General features: G+C 43.0%; 1 protein-coding gene across 1 annotated transcript in view; it reads left to right on the plus strand.

Moving 5' to 3' along the window:
* Positions 1–5,798: 5,798 nt before the first annotated feature.
* OLAH (oleoyl-ACP hydrolase) overlaps positions 5,799–18,945 on the plus strand; it is a 36,349-nt gene continuing 23,202 nt past the window's right edge. The window contains exons 1-3 of the mRNA XM_011934292.1: positions 5,799–5,885; positions 9,323–9,515; positions 11,748–11,878. Of these exons, the coding sequence (XP_011789682.1) occupies positions 9,484–9,515; positions 11,748–11,878 (163 nt within the window). The 5' untranslated portion in view covers positions 5,799–5,885; positions 9,323–9,483. The remainder of the gene's footprint in view (positions 5,886–9,322; positions 9,516–11,747; positions 11,879–18,945) is intronic.

Consider the following 18,945-nt stretch of genomic DNA (forward strand, 5'->3'; position numbering starts at 1 on the left):
CACAAAGAGCCACAGGCCAAGAACACTGCCAGGATGAACCAGGAAAAGCCCTGCCCCAGCCCTCGGGGCAGACTGCAGGTGCTTGTGAGTCTTGGGCAATTGGAGTGGGGTTGGAGGGTGCCCAACACCCTGGGAACCCACTTCTTGCATTAGTGTGACCTGGATGCAACACATGGAATCAAAGGAGATCATTTTGGAGTTTTAAGATTTGACCGCCCTGTTGGATTTTGGACTTGCATGAGGCCTGTAGCCCCTTTGTTTGGGCCAATTTCTCCCATTTGGAATGGCTGTAATTACCCAATGCCTGTACCCCATTGTATCTAGGAAGTAGCTAACTTGCTTTTGAGTTTACAGGCTGATAGGCTGAAGGCTGATAGACTTGCCTTGTCTCAGATGAGATGTTGGACTGGGGACTTCTGAGTTAATGCTGAAATGAGTTAAGACTTTGGGGGACTGTTAGGAAGTCATGATTGGTTTTGAAATATGAGGACATAAGATTTGGGAGGGGTCCAGAGTGGAATGATACTGTGTCCCCACCGAAATCTGATCTTGAATTGTAACTCCCACAATTCCCACGTGTTATGGGAGAAACCCGGTGAGAGGTGGTTGAATCAAGGGGTGGGTCTTTCCTGCGCTATTTTTGTGCTAGCGAATGAGTCTCATGAGATCTGATGGTTTTAAAAACAGGAGTTCCCCTGTGCAAACTCTCTCTTTGTCTGTTGCCATCCATGTAAGACATGACTTGCTTCTCTTTGCCTTCCACCATGATTGTGAGGCCTCCCCAGCCATGTGGCTCTGTAAGTCCATGAAATCCTTTTCCAGTATAGATTACCCAGTCTTGGGTATGTCTTTCTTAGCAGCATGAAAATGGAGTAATGCAAGGATGTTGCAGGGGAAACAGCAGGGATGTGTTAAAACTCACTGGGAGGGCATGTGGGAGAATTGATGAAATACAGGTTCCAAGAGGATGGATCAGTCATTTGGGCTGTTAGTACCAGTATTGCCCTGAATTCTTGCAAATATATTCAGCATCTTGACTGGGAATTGCACCTCAGGCTGGGTGTGGTGGTTCACACTTGTAATAGTAGCACTTTGGGAAGCTAAGGCAGGAGAACTGCTTGAAGTCGGGAATTCGAGACCAGCCTGGGCAACATAGACAGACCCCCATCTCCAAAAAGAAATTTTTAGAATTAGGCAGGTATGGTGGTGTGCACCTCTAGTCCTAGTTACTTGGGAGGCTGAGGTGGGAAGATTGCTTGAGCCTGGGAAGTTGAAGCTGCAGTGAGCTATGATAGCACCACTGCATGCCAGTCTGGGTGACAGAGCAAGGCTATGTCTCTCTTAAAAAAAAAAAAAAAAAAGGAATTGCAACTCAAAGAAAAGCTAGTTTAAAAATCTCCTAGAAGGTTGCATGTGTGGCTAGGTGCCATGGCTCATGTCTATAATCCCAGCACTTTGGGAGACCAAGGCAGGTAGATCACCTGAGGTCAGGAGTTCAAGACCAGCCTGGCCAATACGGTGAAACCCCCATCTCTACTAAAAATACAAAATTAGATGGGTGTGGTGATGCATGCCTGTAATCCCAGCTACTTGGGAGGCTGAGGCAGGAGAATCACTTGAACATGGGAGGCGGAGGTTGCGGTGAGCCAAGATCGTGCCACTGCACTACAGTCTGGGCAATAAGAGCAAAACTTTGCCTCCAAAAAAAAAAAAGAAGAAGATTGCACTTTTAAGTGACTTTTAAGATGCTGCACTAGCACCCTTTCCCCATGATTGTATCTTTACTCACTGTACGCATATGGGCAGCTACTGCTAGAAAGAGGCCTGTCTGTATTTTAGCCAAGAGTCTACCAGAAGAAGGCAACATTTCAGGAGCTGGCCAACAGCAAGACTGTGCAGTTGTCAGTTGGAAGACAAGGCCCCACAGGGAGAAGTCACTGTATCCCCTAAGAAGAAGGGCATCACTTACAATGATTTGTTAAGCAAAACTGATCCTCATCTTATGAGGAACCAAAAAGGTCACCTGTGCCAAGGTAGGTATACTTCCTGCCATCTTTAGTTCACTTTGCTTCTGAACCCCTGAACCTCACAGTCCCCACAAGAGCCTGTGCTTGGGTGGTCTTTTAGAATGGTCTCACCTCCTAAGTCTCAGACATTGAAATTTCACCTTTCCACTGCAGCCATCAAACACTTTCCCCATGACCCATTCCTTCTTTCCTATGGACTCACTCTTTGTCCCCATCACAACTTCCCATCCTGGGGCCTCTTTTTCCCCAGAAAGTGGAGCCCTCTCCTGCTGTCTCTTTGTCACTCCCCAGTCATAATCCCATTACACCCTTTCTCTTTATGAGGTACCCTCAATTTTCCTTCCCCGTTAGTTTCTGTCCTTCCAACCTGCCAGTTCTCATGCTTGGGCCAACCCACCTGTCTGCCATCTTTGTTTCTGAGCCTATACGCATTGCTACAGAAGATCAAGAAAGCTGGCTGACACCAGTGATGAAAGATACAGATTTCAGTCCCAGCTATTGGCACCTGTGGATTTAGCCTTTCCAGTTGCTCCCACTACTGACCATTCCGACTTTATCCTAATCACCAATCATCCCATAATTGCCCAGTGATCTCTCCTGCATCCCTGGGAAAAGCAGCCATTTGTGTAAACTCTAATCTCTTCTGCTTCAGCCTCAAAATATCTCTATAGCATCACCCCTTCCTTTCTTCCTTTCCCCCCATCCTAGATGAACAAGTTTCATCACGCCATTTTAGCAATAACCGCTACCCCATCTTCTACTCCTATTCATTCATTTATTGTTCATTCCGCATGATAGGAATTCCTTGTTCATTCTTGCATGGTAGGAAGAAAGGATGAACAAAACCACCAAAGCCTCCACACTCAAAGAACTTACCATCTAGCAGGACAGAAAATCAGTGATTATTACAAAAATCCTCTTTCTACTCCAGGACTTTGCTCCATCTCAAAGGGATGGTCTCAAACCATCCCTTTCTCTCTTTTTAATTTTCCTCAATCCTGCCTCCCTCTTAAGCACTCTCTCCCTACCTCAACCATCAGATTAATCATCAGATCAGTTTACCTGGCCAGCTCACTCTACTCCTGTGGGGCTCCCAAGGCTTCTCTGTTGAAGATAGTGAACAATGTTGGTGCTCAGCCCAAATCCCCTATTGACTAGAGTGGGTTCACGCCAATTTCAGCAGCAAACCCCAGAGGGGCTCCCAGGCTACTGGTGCTTTTCCCACAAGCAAAGAGAAGTACCCGAAGCTTCTCTTTCCTGGATTAGAATTATCTCATTGTCACCAGCATGATAGGATCCTTTCAGTTCTTGTCTTCTCTGATCTCTTAGAAGCATTCCACACCTTTTTTTTTTTTGGACGGAGTTTCACTCTGTGGCCCAGGCTGGAGTGCAGTGGCATGATCTCGGCTCACTGCAAACTCCACCTCCTTGGTTCAAGTGATTCTCCTGCTTCAGCCTCCTATGTAGCTGGGATTACAGGCATGCACCACGACATCTGGCTCATTTCTGTATTTTTAGTAGAGACGGGATTTCACCATGTTGGCCAGGCTGGTCTCAAACTCCTGACCTCAGGTGATCCACCCACCTCAGCCTCCCAAAGTGCTGGGATTCCAGGTGTGAGCAACCACACCCGGCCCACACCTTTGACCCGTTGGCATCCTCCTGGCTCTTCCTGAGAGGCCCAGTTATCTCTTTGTGCTCCTACTTCCCTGGCATCCCCATCTAACTCTTCTTTCAGCTTCTCTTTTTCTGCTTGGTGTTACATGCCAGTGATTCTCAGGACTCTAGCCTACACTCTTCACTGCAAACCACTGACTTTCGGTGAGTGGGTCACTGAGTTTGAGGAGAGTATCCACAACTCCCGACCCCTGAATGGTACCAGGCACAGATACAACAAATACACACGGTATTTTTCTTTTTTCTTTTGAGACGGAGTTTCGCTGTTTTTGCCCAGGCTGGCATGCAATGGCGTGATCTCGGCTCACTGTAACCTCCGCCTCCTGGGTTCAAGCGATTCTCCTGCCTCAGCCTCCCGAGTGGCTGGGATTACAGGCACCCACCACCATGCCCAGCTAATTTTTTGTATTTTTAGTAGAGACAGGGTTTCACTATCTTAGCCAGGCTGGTCTGGAACTCCTGACCTTAGGCAATCCACCTGCCTCAGCCTTCTGAAGTGCTGGGATTACAGGCATCAGCCACCATGCCCAGCCCATGAGATGTTTTAATACAGGCATGCAATGTAAAATAATGTCATGGAGAATGGGGTATCCATCCTCTCAAACATTTATCCTTTGTGTTACAGACAATCCAATTATACTCTTCTAGTTATTTTAGAATGTACAATTAAGTTATTATTGACTAAAGTCACTCTGTTGTGCTATAAAATAGTTGGACATCATACTTCCTTCCTCCCTCTCCCACGGTCTCCATATCTAAGAAATGATCAATTCCTACCGGTTTCATGGTCAAAGTAGCTGAAGAACCCAAGCCTTCTTTTCATCCTCAGCTCCTCCACTTTAGCACAAAGGCAGAATGCATTAGGGGTGAACAGCATAGTTTCTGGAACCAGACTATTTGGGTTTGCCCTCTGGTCTGTTCCCTACCTACGTGTCTTTTAGTCAGTTACTTAACCTCTCTGTGCCTTAGCTTTTTTTAATCTTCAAAATGGGGGACATAATACCTTAATTACTCTTGTGAATAATGCCTACATGATTGTAAACATGAAAAGTCTTAATAGGTATTGAAAGCTTAGAAGGGTGTTTGGCCCCTAGTGTTATGTGTTTGCTAATATCGTAAGGCCAGGTATCACTCTTAATCGTCTAGATCTCTAAAACAGCCTCTTAACTTGTTTTTACTGTCCAGTCAGTCATTCTGAAAGTCAATTCACATTTTTCCACCTTTCAGTGGATTCTCTTCTTCTTTTCTTTTTTTTTTTTTTTTTGGACAGAATTTCGCTTTTGTCGCCCTGGAGTGCAGTGGCGCAATCTCGGCTCACTGCAACCTCCGCCTCCTAGGTTCAAGTGATTCTCCTGCCCCAGCCTCCACAGTAGCAGGTGACTACCACCATGCCCAGCTAATTTTTTGTAGTTTTTAGTAGAGATGACGTTTCACCATGTTGGCCGGCTGGTCTCGAACTCCAGACCTCAGGTGATCCGCCCTCCTTAGCCTCCCAAAGTGCTGGGATTACCGGCATGAGCCACCGTGTCCTGCCAGATTCTCTTCCTCTTAAGATCAAGTCCAAACTCCTTAAAAGTTTTTGCTTATAAAGTCATTGATAACCTGCCTCCTAAATACTTTCTCATTTCTTCTTTCACCACTCGCTCTCCCCCATTCTGCCTTCCAGTTATTTTTTATTTTTTCTGAGACAGAGTCTCGCTCTTGTTGCTCAGGTTGGAGTGCAATGGTGCGATGTCGGTTCACTGCAACCTCTGCCTTTTAGGTTCAAGGGATTCTCCTGCCTGAGTCTCCCGAGTAGCTGAGGTTATAGGCATGCGCCACCACATCCAGCTAACTTTGTATTTTTAGTAGAGACAGGGTTTCTCCATGTTGGCCAGGCTGCTCTCGAACTACTGACCTCAGGTGATCTGCCCATCTAGGCCTCCCAAAGTGCTGGGATTACAGGCATGAGCCACCGCACGGGCCTTGCCTTCCAGTTTACTTAACTTCTTTTATTTTCCTAATAGATGGTGCATTGTGTCTCTTCTGGGCCACGGCCCACGTTGTTCTTCCTGCTTTGTTGCTTTTGTTGTTCTTTCGTAATGTTCTGAGATTACCTCATTTCCCATGTCCTCTCTGTGGCTATCCAAAGAAAGTCATCTTTCAGACTGTTTGCTCAGAGTTCATCTCAAAACCTGGCAAGTGAGTATTTTATATTTTAAATTACCTAAAAATCATAAGAGTAATACCTTCTCAGATATGTCTCGTGTGCACAGCCTATAATTAGATTATCTTTTAAGCTAATCTGTGGATATTGCTTTATAACTAGAGAATTTAGTCTGTTTGTATATAATGTAATCACTGGCATCTGGGGTTTACTCTGTCATCTTGTATTCTACTTTTTATTTGCTTTACCTGTTCTGTGTGTCTTTACCTTTCCTTTTCTCAGTTCTCTTTTTGATTAAATAAACATTTGTCTCTTCCAGTTTGGATGATTTACAGTCTATTTCTGTTTGTCTAAGGGCTAGCCTGAGAAATTAAGGCATGCATATTTATACAGTCTAAACTGAGTAAAACCTCACAGATAATGTAAGGACCTTTCTTTGCCTGTTCCTGACTTTGACATTATTTTTGCCTTGTATTTTAATTATATATATTTTTTATTTTATTTATTTATTTATTTATTTTTGAGATAGAGTTTTGCCCTGTCGCCCAGGCTGGAGTAGAATGGCACGATCTCAGCTCACTGCAACCTCCGCCCCCCGGGTTGAAACAATTCTCCTTCCTCAGCCTCCCAAGTAGCTGGGATCACAGGCGCCCGCCACCACACCCAGCTAATTTTTGAATTTTAGGAGAGATGGGGTTTCACCTTGTTGACCAGGCTGGTCTCAAACTCCTGACCTCGTGATCCGCCAGCCTTGGCCTCCCAAAGTGCTGGGATTACAGGCATGAGCCACTGCGTCTGTCCATAATTTTGTATATATTTTAAGGTCCACCAGACATTACAATTACCATTTTATGTAATCAATGTTCATTTACATTAGCTCACATATTTATCACTGTCTTTTTCATTCCTCCTTTCATCTCCTATTTTCCATCTGGGATCATTTACTTTCTGCTCAAAGTATATCCTTTAACATTTCTTTAAAAAGTGTCTCCTGGTGACAAACTGAGTTTTTACTTGTCTGAAATGTCTTCACGTTACCCTGTTTCCTAAAAGCTGTTTCTACTGGGTATAGAATTCTAATTTGGCAGTTCTTGTCTCTGAGTACTTGAAGATATCATTCTATTCTCTTCCATGTTTTTGCATTGCTGTGAATCCATGCCTACTTCTTCTCACCTCCTGGCTCCTTTTAATAATTTTCTTCTGTGTTTCTTTGTTTTGCTGTTTCTCTGTAATGCATCTCTATAAAGACTGCTTTTTTTGTAATCTAGTCTGCTGGACATTTGCTGGGCATGTTTTATCTTTGGACTGGTATTATGCATCAGTTCCACAAAAATCTAAGCCATTATCTCTGGAGTATTGTCTCTGTCCCACTCTCCCTCTTCTCTCATCTGGTACTTCAATCAAATGAAAGCATCTACAGATGTAACCTTGCGGAGAGAGTCACTGTTATTTTTACCGGAGAATCCCTCCAGTGTTGAAAACAAAACCCAGGACATTTTACTCAACTTGGAAAACATTTCTTGAGTAAACCTGGACAGTGGTTAAATGTTTAATCCTCCCAGGTATTAATTGGTCAGAGACCGTGCCAAATCAAAAAAAAAAAAAAGATACAAAACAAGGTTTCAATGTACTTCAATTAGAAAGAGTTGCAGGAATTCAACCTGCTTTTATGAAAACTTTGTAATGCTCCATAACAACTTTTAATTCTCAACACCAAAAAATTTGTATCCCAGCTCTGACTGCCTATTTTCCTTGGAAGAACTTGCTGTCTTTTTCTGCCTTTCATATGATTATCTAAGAAGGAACTATTTCCACGTAAATTCAGTGAAATACTCATGAGTCATTCAGGTGATTTTTTTCTGAGAGGTGATGATGGCTCTGGCCCAGAATTACTAAGAAAAGGCTCTAAGAAACAAACACATGGGCTTCCCCCCCTCCATAAACTTTCTTCCTCTATTTAGGAACATCTTTCTGTTCCTAAAAATGCCCTCCACTACGTGATAAAAACTGGAGGCTGCGGGATTCACCCGGGCTCTCTGGAGCTGTGTTGAAAGTCACAACTGAGCCTGCCAAGTTAACCGTGGCCTTAAAATGAATACTGGGATCCAAGGAGCTCCTAGGAAGTAAGAAGATAAAGACCTTTATAAATGACAGATCTGCATTTGAAGTCAGGAGTTCGAGACCAGCCTGGCCAACATGGTGAAACTCCCGTCTCTACTAAAAATAGAAAAATTAGCCAGGCATGGTGGCGGGCACCTGTAATCCCAGCTAAGGCACAGGAACACCTGAACCTGAGAGGTGGTTGCAGTGGGCCAAGGTAGCGCCACCACACTCCATCCTGGGCAATAGTCTCAAATAAATAAATGACAGATCTGGCCGGGCGCGGTGGCTCACTCCTGTAATCCCAGCACTTTGGGAGGCCAACGTGGGTGGATCACTTGAGGTCAGGAGTTTGAGACTAGCCTGGGCAACATGGTGAAACCCTGTCTCTACTAAAAATACAAGTTATCTGGGCTTGGTGGCAGGCACCTATCCCAGCTACTTGGGAGGCTGAGGCAGCAGAATCACTTGAACCTGGGAGGTAGAGGTTGCGGTGAGCCGAGATTGGGCCACTGCACTCCAGCCTGGGCAACAGAGTGAGACTCTGTCTCAAAAAAATATAAATAAATAAATAATAAATAAATAAATGACAGATCTTTCAGTAGTTATTTTTCTTCCTTTTTCTGAATATTTGAAACTTGCAAAATGGGAAGTTTGGCACAGCAGTGAAGTCTTTTTTTAGAATCCCTCTTTCTTGAGATTTATTTTATTTTATTTTTTGAGATGGAGTCTCACTGTCACCCAGGCTGGAATGCTGTGGCACGATCTCGGCTCACTGCAACCTCCATCTCCCAGGTTCAAGCGATTCCCCAGCCTAGCCTCCCGACTAGCTGGGATTACAGTCATGTGACACATGTCCAGCTAAGTTTTGTATTTTTAGTAGAAATGGGGGTTTCACCACGTTGGCCAGGTTGGTCTTGAACTCCTGACCTCAAGTACTGGGATGAGCCACCATGCCCAGCCTCTTTCTTGAGATTTAAAAGAGTACAACTTTATAAATACCTAGAAAGCTAAGACATCTCTGTTGTCAAAACAAACATCCCTCCCTCACCCTTACCCTAATTTTCTAGTATGTATGGAATATTTTCTGCTCTTTTAGGAGCAGGCTTGTTTCATGGCTAGAGTCTGGAAATGTCTGGAAATGTTGCATCTTTGTCTTTCTGTATATATGTTGGCAGTCCTGATAATGGAAGGGCTTACTGCTAATTGGATATGAATGGGGTGGGGTGAGGGGTGGTGACTCCTTATCTGAATAACATCAGTTGTGTTGCTTCTAACCCATTTCTACTTCTCCTTTGTCATCACCACTGTCACTTTTTTCTCTTCGTTGTCTTCTCCTTTCTTTTCCTCTATCTTTCTTCATTTTTAACAGAGGTTGGAGCAGTCAATGAGTCAGAGCCTTTAAACAGAAATCTACTCACTTTTCTGTGTGCACAAGGCTGAGCAGAGGTTCTGCCTCTCAAGAGGAACTGAGTGCTCTTGGGCATTCAACACACCGCAGAGACCAGCAATCTGGCACCCTCACCTCACAGCATGGACAGAGGAGACCAAGCTAAGAGAACCAGGTAGGCCACTCCTTGCGCCACCAGGCTCTTCCTCCATCCCAGGGGCTCCGATACCCTGCCTTTGTGCGGCTCCCTTTTTAGTTTGAAAGAGGCTTCTTGGCCAGGTGCAGTGGGTCACGCCTGTAATCCCAGCACTTTGGCAGACTGAGGCAGGTGAAACACCTGAGGTCAGGAGTTCAAGACCAGCCTGGCCAACGTGGCAAAACCCTGCCTCTACTAAAAATATCAAAAATTCGCCGGGTGTGGTGGCGCACACTCGGGATGGTGGTAATCCCAGCCACTCAGGAGGCTGAGGCAGGAGAATTGCTGGAATCTGGGAGGTGGAGGTTACAGTGAGACGAGATCGCACCACTGCACTCCAGCCTGCTTGACAGCGAGACTCCATCTCAAAAAAAAAAAAAATTAGTCTTTTTTGCTTTTATCTTTCAACTAGTAATGATGAACATAAGTGCCCAAGTAAAAAGCAGGGAGTTTTTCTCCAGAAATTATCTACCCCCTGCCCCGCCAAAAAAATTTTCGTTTGTGCGTAGGTTCATCTAAAATCTCTCATTTTATGAGTGTTCTCAATTATCTTGTTATGAAGAACAAAGTACCCTTTACAGAACACAAGTTAACCTGAAAAGATACCAGTTGGTGTTAGTTTTCGACGTTTGTAGAGATCAACTGAAAAAACAAGAGGGGGGTATAACAGATTTCATCATTATATTAGGGTTTAGAACCTCACATTTGGGAATATTATATATCTTTGTAAGGAATTTAATGGTCAGTTTGGAAACTTCTATAAAATGATTTATAGAAATCATTTAAATTGTGGCGAGCACAAATGTGCACAGATAGGATGACTTTTTCAAAAAGAACTTTTCCTAATATCACCTGATTGGGTACTTGGATCTTGGAATAAAATTCCAGTGACATTATAAGTAGATTTGCTTGTTTCTTTGTTTTGAGATGGAGTTTCAGTCTGACGCCCAGGCTGGAGAGCCATGGTGCGACCTCAGCACTCTGCAACCCCCGCTTCCTGGGTTCAAGTAATTCTCCTGCCTCAGCCTCCCAAGTAGCCAGGATTACAGGTGCCCGCCACCGCACCCAGCTAATTTTTGTATTATTAGTAGAGACAGGATTTTGCCATGTTGGCCAGGCTGGTCTTGAACTCGTGACCTCTAGTGATCTGCCTCCCTTGCCTTCCCAAAGTGCCAGGCTTACAGGCATGAGCCACTGAGCCCAGCCTATAAGTAAATGTAAAAAGCACTGTTTATCAAACATTCAGAAGGAAATCAAAGGTTTTATATGCTCTATAAAACTGACATATAACTTGAAAGTGGCTCTGGAGATCATGAAGATACCAAGATTGAAGGTGCCCATAAGTTTGGATAAAACTATTCTCCAAATTGTGAAAAAGGCAATTTCTAAATTAACATTTATGTCACTTTAAGTGTGCATATAAAATGTACTTACTGAATGTTATATATAGGTATGTGACAATTTCACCTACATCCCTAAAAGTTTATTTAATTTAAAAATTAGAGACAAGGGCTGGGCGTGGTGGTTCATGTTTGTAATCCCAGCACTTTCAGAGGCCGAGGCGGGCAGATCACCTGAGGTCGGGAGGTCGAGACCAGGCTGACCAACAGGGAGGAACCCCGTCCCTACTAAAACATAAAAAAATTAGTTGGGTGTGGTGGCACTTGCCTGTAATCCCAGCTACTTGGGAAACAAAGTGAGACTATGTTTTAAAAAAAAAAAAAAATTAGAGGCAAGAATGTCACTCTGTCACTGAGGCTGGAATTCAGTGGTGCAGTCATAGCTCTCTGCAACATCAAATTCCTAGGCTCCAGAGATCCTCCTGCCTCTGCCTCCCAAGTAGCTGGGATCATAGATGTATACCACTATGCCAACCTAACTTTTAAATTTTTTGTAGACAAGAGGTCTCACTATGTTGTCCAGACTAGCTTCAAACTCTTAGTTGCAAGTCATCCTCCTGCCTTGGCCTCCCATTGCTAGGATTACAGGCATGAGCTACCATGCCCAGTCCTGAAAGTCTATGTATTCAAATTGTCAACACAGGCCATAAAAACCTGTTTTGCCCTTTCTTATTGGAAAAATTGGCAATCACTTTATATTTGAACATATGTTTCTTATAATTAATAAAGATTTCATTAAAACACAGGTAATTCAGTATGGGGAACTTAATTGATATACATAATGTTACATATATTCGAATTTTCTCCCTAGGAATGAAAACGTTTTCAACTGCTTATACAAAAGCCCTGAGGCAACTTTTAAGCTGATTTGCTTTCCCTGGGCAGGAGGTAGCTCCGCTCATTTTGCCAAATGGGGCCAAGATACTCATGATTCGCTGGAAGGTATGTTCATTTTTAACATCATTTAAACAGTTTATAAGGGCAGGTGACATAAATGTATTAGAATTTGAAGTTTGGTCAAGACTTTCCTTCCTGGTAGGTAATTAATAATAAACTTTCAAGATTACACTTCCATAGGGTGACTTTTATATTTCTAAAGTAAGTTGCCTTTACTTTATCGTTAGCGCCAGAAGGACCTTTTAGGAGATGATATTCTAATACCGCATTTGTCTTCGGTATAATTATTGATATGGTTGAACTGAATCTACCGTCTTGCAATTGTTTCCCATTTGTGCCATGCTGTGTTCTCTTTTCCCTTTTTCTGCTTTGCTTTTGAATACAGTCTAGAAGACTGCTATAAATCCAGCTGCAGTGGCTCATGCCTGTAATACCAGCACTTTGGGAGGCTGAGGCAGGAGGATTGCTTGAGGCCAGGAGTTCAAGACCAGTCTGAGCAACACAGTGAGACCCTGTCTCTATAATAATAATTATTTATTTATGTACTGTTTTTGAGTCAGAATCTTGCTCTGTCATCCAGACTGGAGTGCAGTGGCGCAGTCTCGGCTCACTGCAACCTCCACCTCTCAGGTTCAAGCAGTGCTTGTGCCTCAGCCTCCTAAGTAGCTGCACTTGCAGGCATGTGTCACCATGCCCCTCTAATTTTTGCATTTTTAGTAGAGATGGGGTTTCACCATGTTGGCCAGACTGGTCTGAAACTCCTGACCTCAGGTGATCCACCCGCCCTGGCCTCCCAAAGTGCTGGGATTACAGGTGTGAGCCACTGCAGCCAGCCTCTAAAATAATAATTTTTTAAAGTTAAAAATAAAAGTATTAACTGTTCTGTGTGTCTCTATTGCCTTATTAGCCACAGTTCTTTGTTTTCTTGTTTTACTGGATGCTGTCAGATTTACAATATGCACCTTTTTTTTTTTTAATGTTATGTGCAATTGTAAATCTGGCTGATTTCAAGACTGTTGATTACTTTTTTTTTTCCTTTTTTTGAGATGGAATCTTGCTCTGTCTCACAGGCTGGAGTGCAGTGGCATAATCTCAGCTCACTGCAACCTCTGCCTCCCAGGTTCAAGCGATTCTCCTGCCTCAGCCTCCGGAGTATCCGGGATTACAGGCACTCGCCACCATGCCCGGCTAATTTTTGCATTTTTAGTAGAGACGAGGTTTCACAGTCTCTACTAAATTCACATTGTTAACAATCAGAATTCTTAACAATTCTGATTGGTTAAAGTATATAGGGTAAAAAGGTAACAAGTATGTAGACATCTTGAGGTCTGGAGAGTCATGACTGATTTAATCTCATCTCCGTGCTTCATCTGATAGGGATCAGACATCTGATTTGATGGCTCCAAGTCTTGCAGCTGAGAGTTCAGCTTTAATTCAGAGGCTTGTTTTTATTACACATCTGTCCAACCTGTGGACATCTTGGGCAATTTTGGAAAATTTTCTTTCAGATTTTCCCTCTTCTGACAGTATCCTTGGAGACACACCTATTATCTGTATGAAATAAATAAACTTATTGTATTTTCTTTTTTCTTCCTTCTCTCAAAAAACAGTTGTATTATTTCTACTTTGTCAGAGCATGTAACTTCATCCCTAATTTTTTTTTAGTCTTAGAAACACAATAAAGTCTTCAAAGCTCACCACCAGTCCTTTTGCCAAACTTTTCCTAATCATGTATTGATTGGATGAAGTTTGTCTTCTAGTACAAGGATGGTGAGCTTTTTCTGTAAAGGGCCTAATAGCAAATATTTGCACATTTGTGGGACATACAGTCCTTGTTGCAACTCTTTCCATTGTCTCACAAAAGTAAGCACAGACAATGCATACAAAATGAGCATGGCTGCGTCCCAGTAAAACTTGATTTACCAGAATATGTGGCTGCAGGCTGGGCATGGTGGCTCACGCCTATAATCCTGGCACTTTGGGAGGCTGAGGTGGGCAGATTATTTGAGGTCAGGAATTCAAGACTAGCTTGACCAACATGGTGAACCCTGTCTCCACTAAAAATACAGAAACTTAGCTGAGTGTAGTAGTACACGCCTATAATCGCAGCTACTCGGGAGGCTGAGGCAGAAGAATCGCTTGAACCCAGGAGGTGGAGGTTGCTGCGAGCCGAGATCATGCCACTGCACTCCAGCCTGGGCGACAGAGTGAGACTCCACCTAAAAAAATTAGCAAATAAATAAAACCAGTGTGGCTGCTGGCTTTGACCCATGGGCTATAGTTGATTGCTGTTTTAGTAGATTCCTCAGGCAGACTCATGATTCCAATATATGCTAAGTTTCTCCATCTCTAAGACTGCTTTGATACTGGAAATAAATTCTTTAAAAAAAAAATTTTTTTTTTGTAGAAACAGAGTCTTGCTTTGTTGCCCAGGCTGGTCTCAAACTCCTACCCTCAAGCAATCCCCCCACCTTGGCCTCCCAAAGTGCTGGGATTACAGGTGTAAACTACATTACTGATGTGTATACTTCTTTGAGTTTCTTGAACAACTTGTTTTACTGTTTGTTGCCTTGCTTCAGATTTTGTTATCAAAGAGTCTGATACCATCCTGATTTGCTTCTTTTATAAATGACTTGATAATTTGTTTGGAGGGCTGTGTGTGTGTGTGTGTGTGTGCGCGCGCGTGTGTGCGTGTGTGAGAGACAGAGTCTTATTCTGTCACCCAGGCTGGAGTGCAGTGGCATGATCTTGGCTCACTGCAGCCTCTGCCTCCTGGGTTCAAGTGATCCTCCTGTCTCAGCCTCCTGAGTAGCTGGAAGTACAGGCATGCACCACCATGCCTGGCTAATTTTTGTATTTTTAGTAGAGACGGGGTTTCACCATGTTGGCCAGGCTGGTCTCCAACTCCTGACCCTCAAGTGATCCGCCTGCCTCAGCCTCCCAAAGTGCTGGGATTACAGGTGTGAGCCACCGTGTCTGGCCACAAATCCTCCAATTCTAACATTTTAATGCAACTACTACGGGTCAAGTTTCTCAAGCATATGATAGCCTCTTTTAATATGTAGTTTTCTTTCTTACTCTATTTCAGGGAATGTTACAGTAGGTAGTTAAGACATAAACAAGGCAGGAGAGGCCCCTCCACCCCCAGCCAGGAATGTCAAGTGATATCCAGGTGATGGTCAGGCAGTTGTTAAACTGCCTCTCTAAAATAATAATTAGTCACCACCAGTTCTAGGGAAAGGGAGTCCCCCAATAGCTACAACACACTGAAAGTCGGCAATTGGCAGATAGCTTCCTGATAAGATTTCAGAAGCTGGTCAAGTGGATTCACACATGCGCACTAAGAGGCAAAATGGTGGCGTTTAACTGGTCCTTCTTCCAGAAAAACTAGTGAGGGAAAAATGCTTTAAGTGAGCGTGCATACAACTCCAGTAAACACACTGGGCACGTGACCACTCCCAAGTTCTGGCAGGCCACTGCGCATGCAGACAGCCCACCCCGAGGGAAGAATCAGGGTAGAAGGGATGCAACCCTCTGAAGCATGCCAATGTATAAACCCCAAGTCAAAGGTCAAATAGGGCACTTGATCTCTCAAGTCATCCACTTGGCCCTCTTTCAAGTGTACTTCACACTTCACTTCCTTTTTTGTTTCGTTCTAAGCCTTTTTTTTTTTTTTTTCTTGACACAGGGTCTTGCTCTGTTGTCCAGGCTGGAGTGCGGTGGTGCAATTGCAGCTCACTGCAGCCTTAACCTCCCAGGCTCAAGCGATCCTCCCACCCCAGCCTTCCAAGTAGCTGGGAACACAAGCATAAGCTACCACGCTTGGCTAATTTCTTTTCTTGTATTTTTGTTGTTGTTGTTGTTTTTGTAGAGATGGGCTTTTGCCACGTTGTCTAGGCTGGCATAATACTCGCTCAAGAATTCACCCTCCTCAACCTCCCAAAGTGCTGGGATTGTAGGCGTGAGCCACTGTGCTCAATCCTCTTAAGCTTTGTTTTTTCTTTTTTGAGATGGGAGTCTCGCTCTGTCACCCAGGCTGAAGTGCAGTGGCGCAATCTCAGCTCACTGCAACCTCTGTCTCCTGGGTTCAAGCAATTTCTCCTGCCTCACCCTCCTGGGTAACTGGGATTTTACAGGAGCCTGCCACCACGCCCAGTTAATTTTTGTATTTTTAGTAGAGACAGGATTTCACCATGTTGGCCAGGCTGGTCTCAAACTCCTGACCTCAGGTGATCCACCCATCTTGGCCTCCCAAAGTGCTGGGATTACAGGCATGAGTCACTGTGCCCGGTCTTTTTAAGATTTGTAATAAACTTTCACTCCTGCTCTAAAATTTGCCTCAGTCTGTCACTCTGCCTTATGCCCCTCAGTCAAATTCTTCCTTCTACTCTACTTCCTTCTACAAGAATTGAGGTTGTTGCAGAGCCACTATGGATTCACTGCTACTAACAGGAAGTTTGCATGAATTAAATATTGGTTATTTTCCAGTGTTTTATTTTGTTTACTTTTCTTGAGGCTATCCATGTGTTCCTAAGCTGGAACCTTTTCTGCCTTCCATGACTACTACTTTGTTTAGTAATGTTTTATCTGTCCCACTTGTGTTTCCTAGCTCTTTTTTCTGTACTCCATATCCAATTCAATACAGCACTTCTCATCCAATGTGTCATGGGCAACTTTTAGTCATTTTTGAAATAATTTTTGTCTTTTTAATTCATTTCTGTCCACTATTCTGTCAGCTCTTTGTGCATTTTTTGGGGTCTATTTCTGTGAAGAATTTTATATTTCTGACTTATAGAGTTCTTTCATTTCCACTATTTCTGGTTTAATTTCATCTAGGTTGGAGTGTTGTGCTGCTTTTTTCTGCTTCGTGAGGTGTTTTTTGTTTTGCTTTGTTTATTGTTGAGACAGAGTCTCGCTCTGTCACCCAGTCTAGAGTGCAGTGGTGCGATCTTGGGTCACTGCAACCTCTGCCTCCAGGATTCAAGTGATTCTTGTGTCTCAGCCTCCCAAGTAGGTGGGATTACGGGCGCATGCCACCACGCCCGACTAATTTTTATATTTTTTAGTAGAGATGAGGAAAGTGTTTTCATTGGTTGAAAAACTTTGATTTATACTTTCTGTATCCTGTATGATAAATTTATCTTTGTTTACGAGGAAGTGTGTTAGATTTTCCTGACTAGCAAGAACAGGTCATTCCACTGGGGCTAAGGTTGGTTGCTTACTACTGAAGTGGTTTTAAAAACCACCTGGTTTGTGTGGCTCAGGGGTTCTGTAATTCTGATTCTTTGATATTTTCATGTTTCTGTAGGACTCTTATATCCAGCCTCTTCCTTCTTTATTTTTAGCTATGAGGATTCCCAACACGATACCTCTGTATTCCTCAATCTTTCCAAGTCTCGTCCTTTCTACATGCTGGTAGCCAATACTCTGATATCAAGTCTCAAACAAAAAATCCATTCATTGGAAGAAGAGAGCCCTGTAATTCCTAAAGGCCTTTTTAGAAATTATTGGAAATACTTTTATATGAGGTTTTTAATCAATACCTGATGGTTCAATATAGACAATTAAAGGCCACTCCTTTAAACACGTTTTCAAATAGTCGGTCTATAAAAATGTATACCATAAACTTAACCTTGTCCACTGCTCCCCTTGTAGAATAAAACAGTACCAATATAATTGAAGTCTCCCTCTCCATTTGTGGCCTCCTCAAACTCTGACTTAAGCAAGATATAGTTTAATCTTTCATATTTCTAACTTTATATACTTTTTTTTTCTTTTTTTTTTTTTGAGACAGAGTCTCACTCTGTCCCTCAGGCCCTGGAGTGCAGTGGCACAATCTCTGCTCACTGCAATCTCCACCTCCCGGGTTCAAGTGATTCTCCTGCCTCAGCTTCCCAAGTATATGACATTATAGGCATGTGCCACTACACCCGGCTAATTTTTGTATTTTTAGTAGAGACAGGGTTTCACCATGTTGGCTAGGCTGGTCTCGAACTCCTGACCTCAGGTGATCCACCTGCCTCAGCTTCCCAAAGTGCTGGGATTACAGGTGTGAGCCCCCGCACCTGGCCTATATGAATGTTTCATGTTGTAAACATTTCTCTGAAACTTGCTTTTCCCTCATCTAGTTTTTAGTATTCCATTGTGTGACTATAACACAATTTTTATATCTATTCGGTTCTCAGGCATTAAGGTCATTTTCATCTTTTTGCTATTTGTATAAACAGGGCTTCTATGAGCATCTTATACATATCTTCTTACATACATGTACGAGACAGTCTACATCTAGGAATGGAATTTCTGGGTGGTAGAGTATGAACATCTTCAACTACATGAAATATTGTCAAATTGTTCTCCAAAGGAATTATAATAATTTATACTACCAAAGCAGTATAGGAAAATTCTTATTGCTCTATATTGTTGACAATAGCATTGTAATTTTTTGCTCTGTGCATGAAATTATTCTAACTTTACATCTAATCTTACTACAAGTAAGATTAGACATTTTTTTCACATTTTGATTGCTTGTCTTTTTCTCATTGACATGTAGAAATTCTTTTCTTTCTTTCCTTCCTTCCTTCTTTCTTTCCTTCCTTTCCTTCCTTCCTTTTTCTTTTTCTTTCGACAGGATCTTGCTCTGTTCCCAGGCTGGAGTACAGTAGCATGATCTTGGTTCATTGCAGCCTTAACTTTTCAGCCTCAAGCGATCCTCCCACCTCAGCCTCCTGAGTAGCTGGGACTACAGGCATACACCACTATGCTCGGCTAATTTTCTTTTCTTTTTTTTTTTTTTTTAAATAGAGACAGCATCTCACTATGTTGCCAAGACTGGTCTCAAACTCCTGGGCTCAAGTGATCCTCCTGCTTCAGCCTGCCCACGTGCTGGGATTATAGGCATGAGCCACTGTGCCTGGCCAAAATTCTTTGTCTATTCTGGATTCTAATTTTTTTTAGTAGGTTTTGTGTGTTGAAAATGTCTTCTGGTTTGTGCCACCTTTCTTTTCAATGTGGTATCTTCTGACTCACAGAAGCTTTAAATTTTAATATAATCAAGCTTATTACTCTTTTAAATTTTATGCTTTTTATGGCTTGCTTTAAAAGCAAACCTGGCC

The sequence above is a fragment of the Colobus angolensis genome, unplaced genomic scaffold, assembly GCF_000951035.1.
Source record: "Colobus angolensis palliatus isolate OR3802 unplaced genomic scaffold, Cang.pa_1.0 Scaffold133, whole genome shotgun sequence".
NCBI lineage: Eukaryota > Metazoa > Chordata > Mammalia > Primates > Cercopithecidae > Colobus > Colobus angolensis.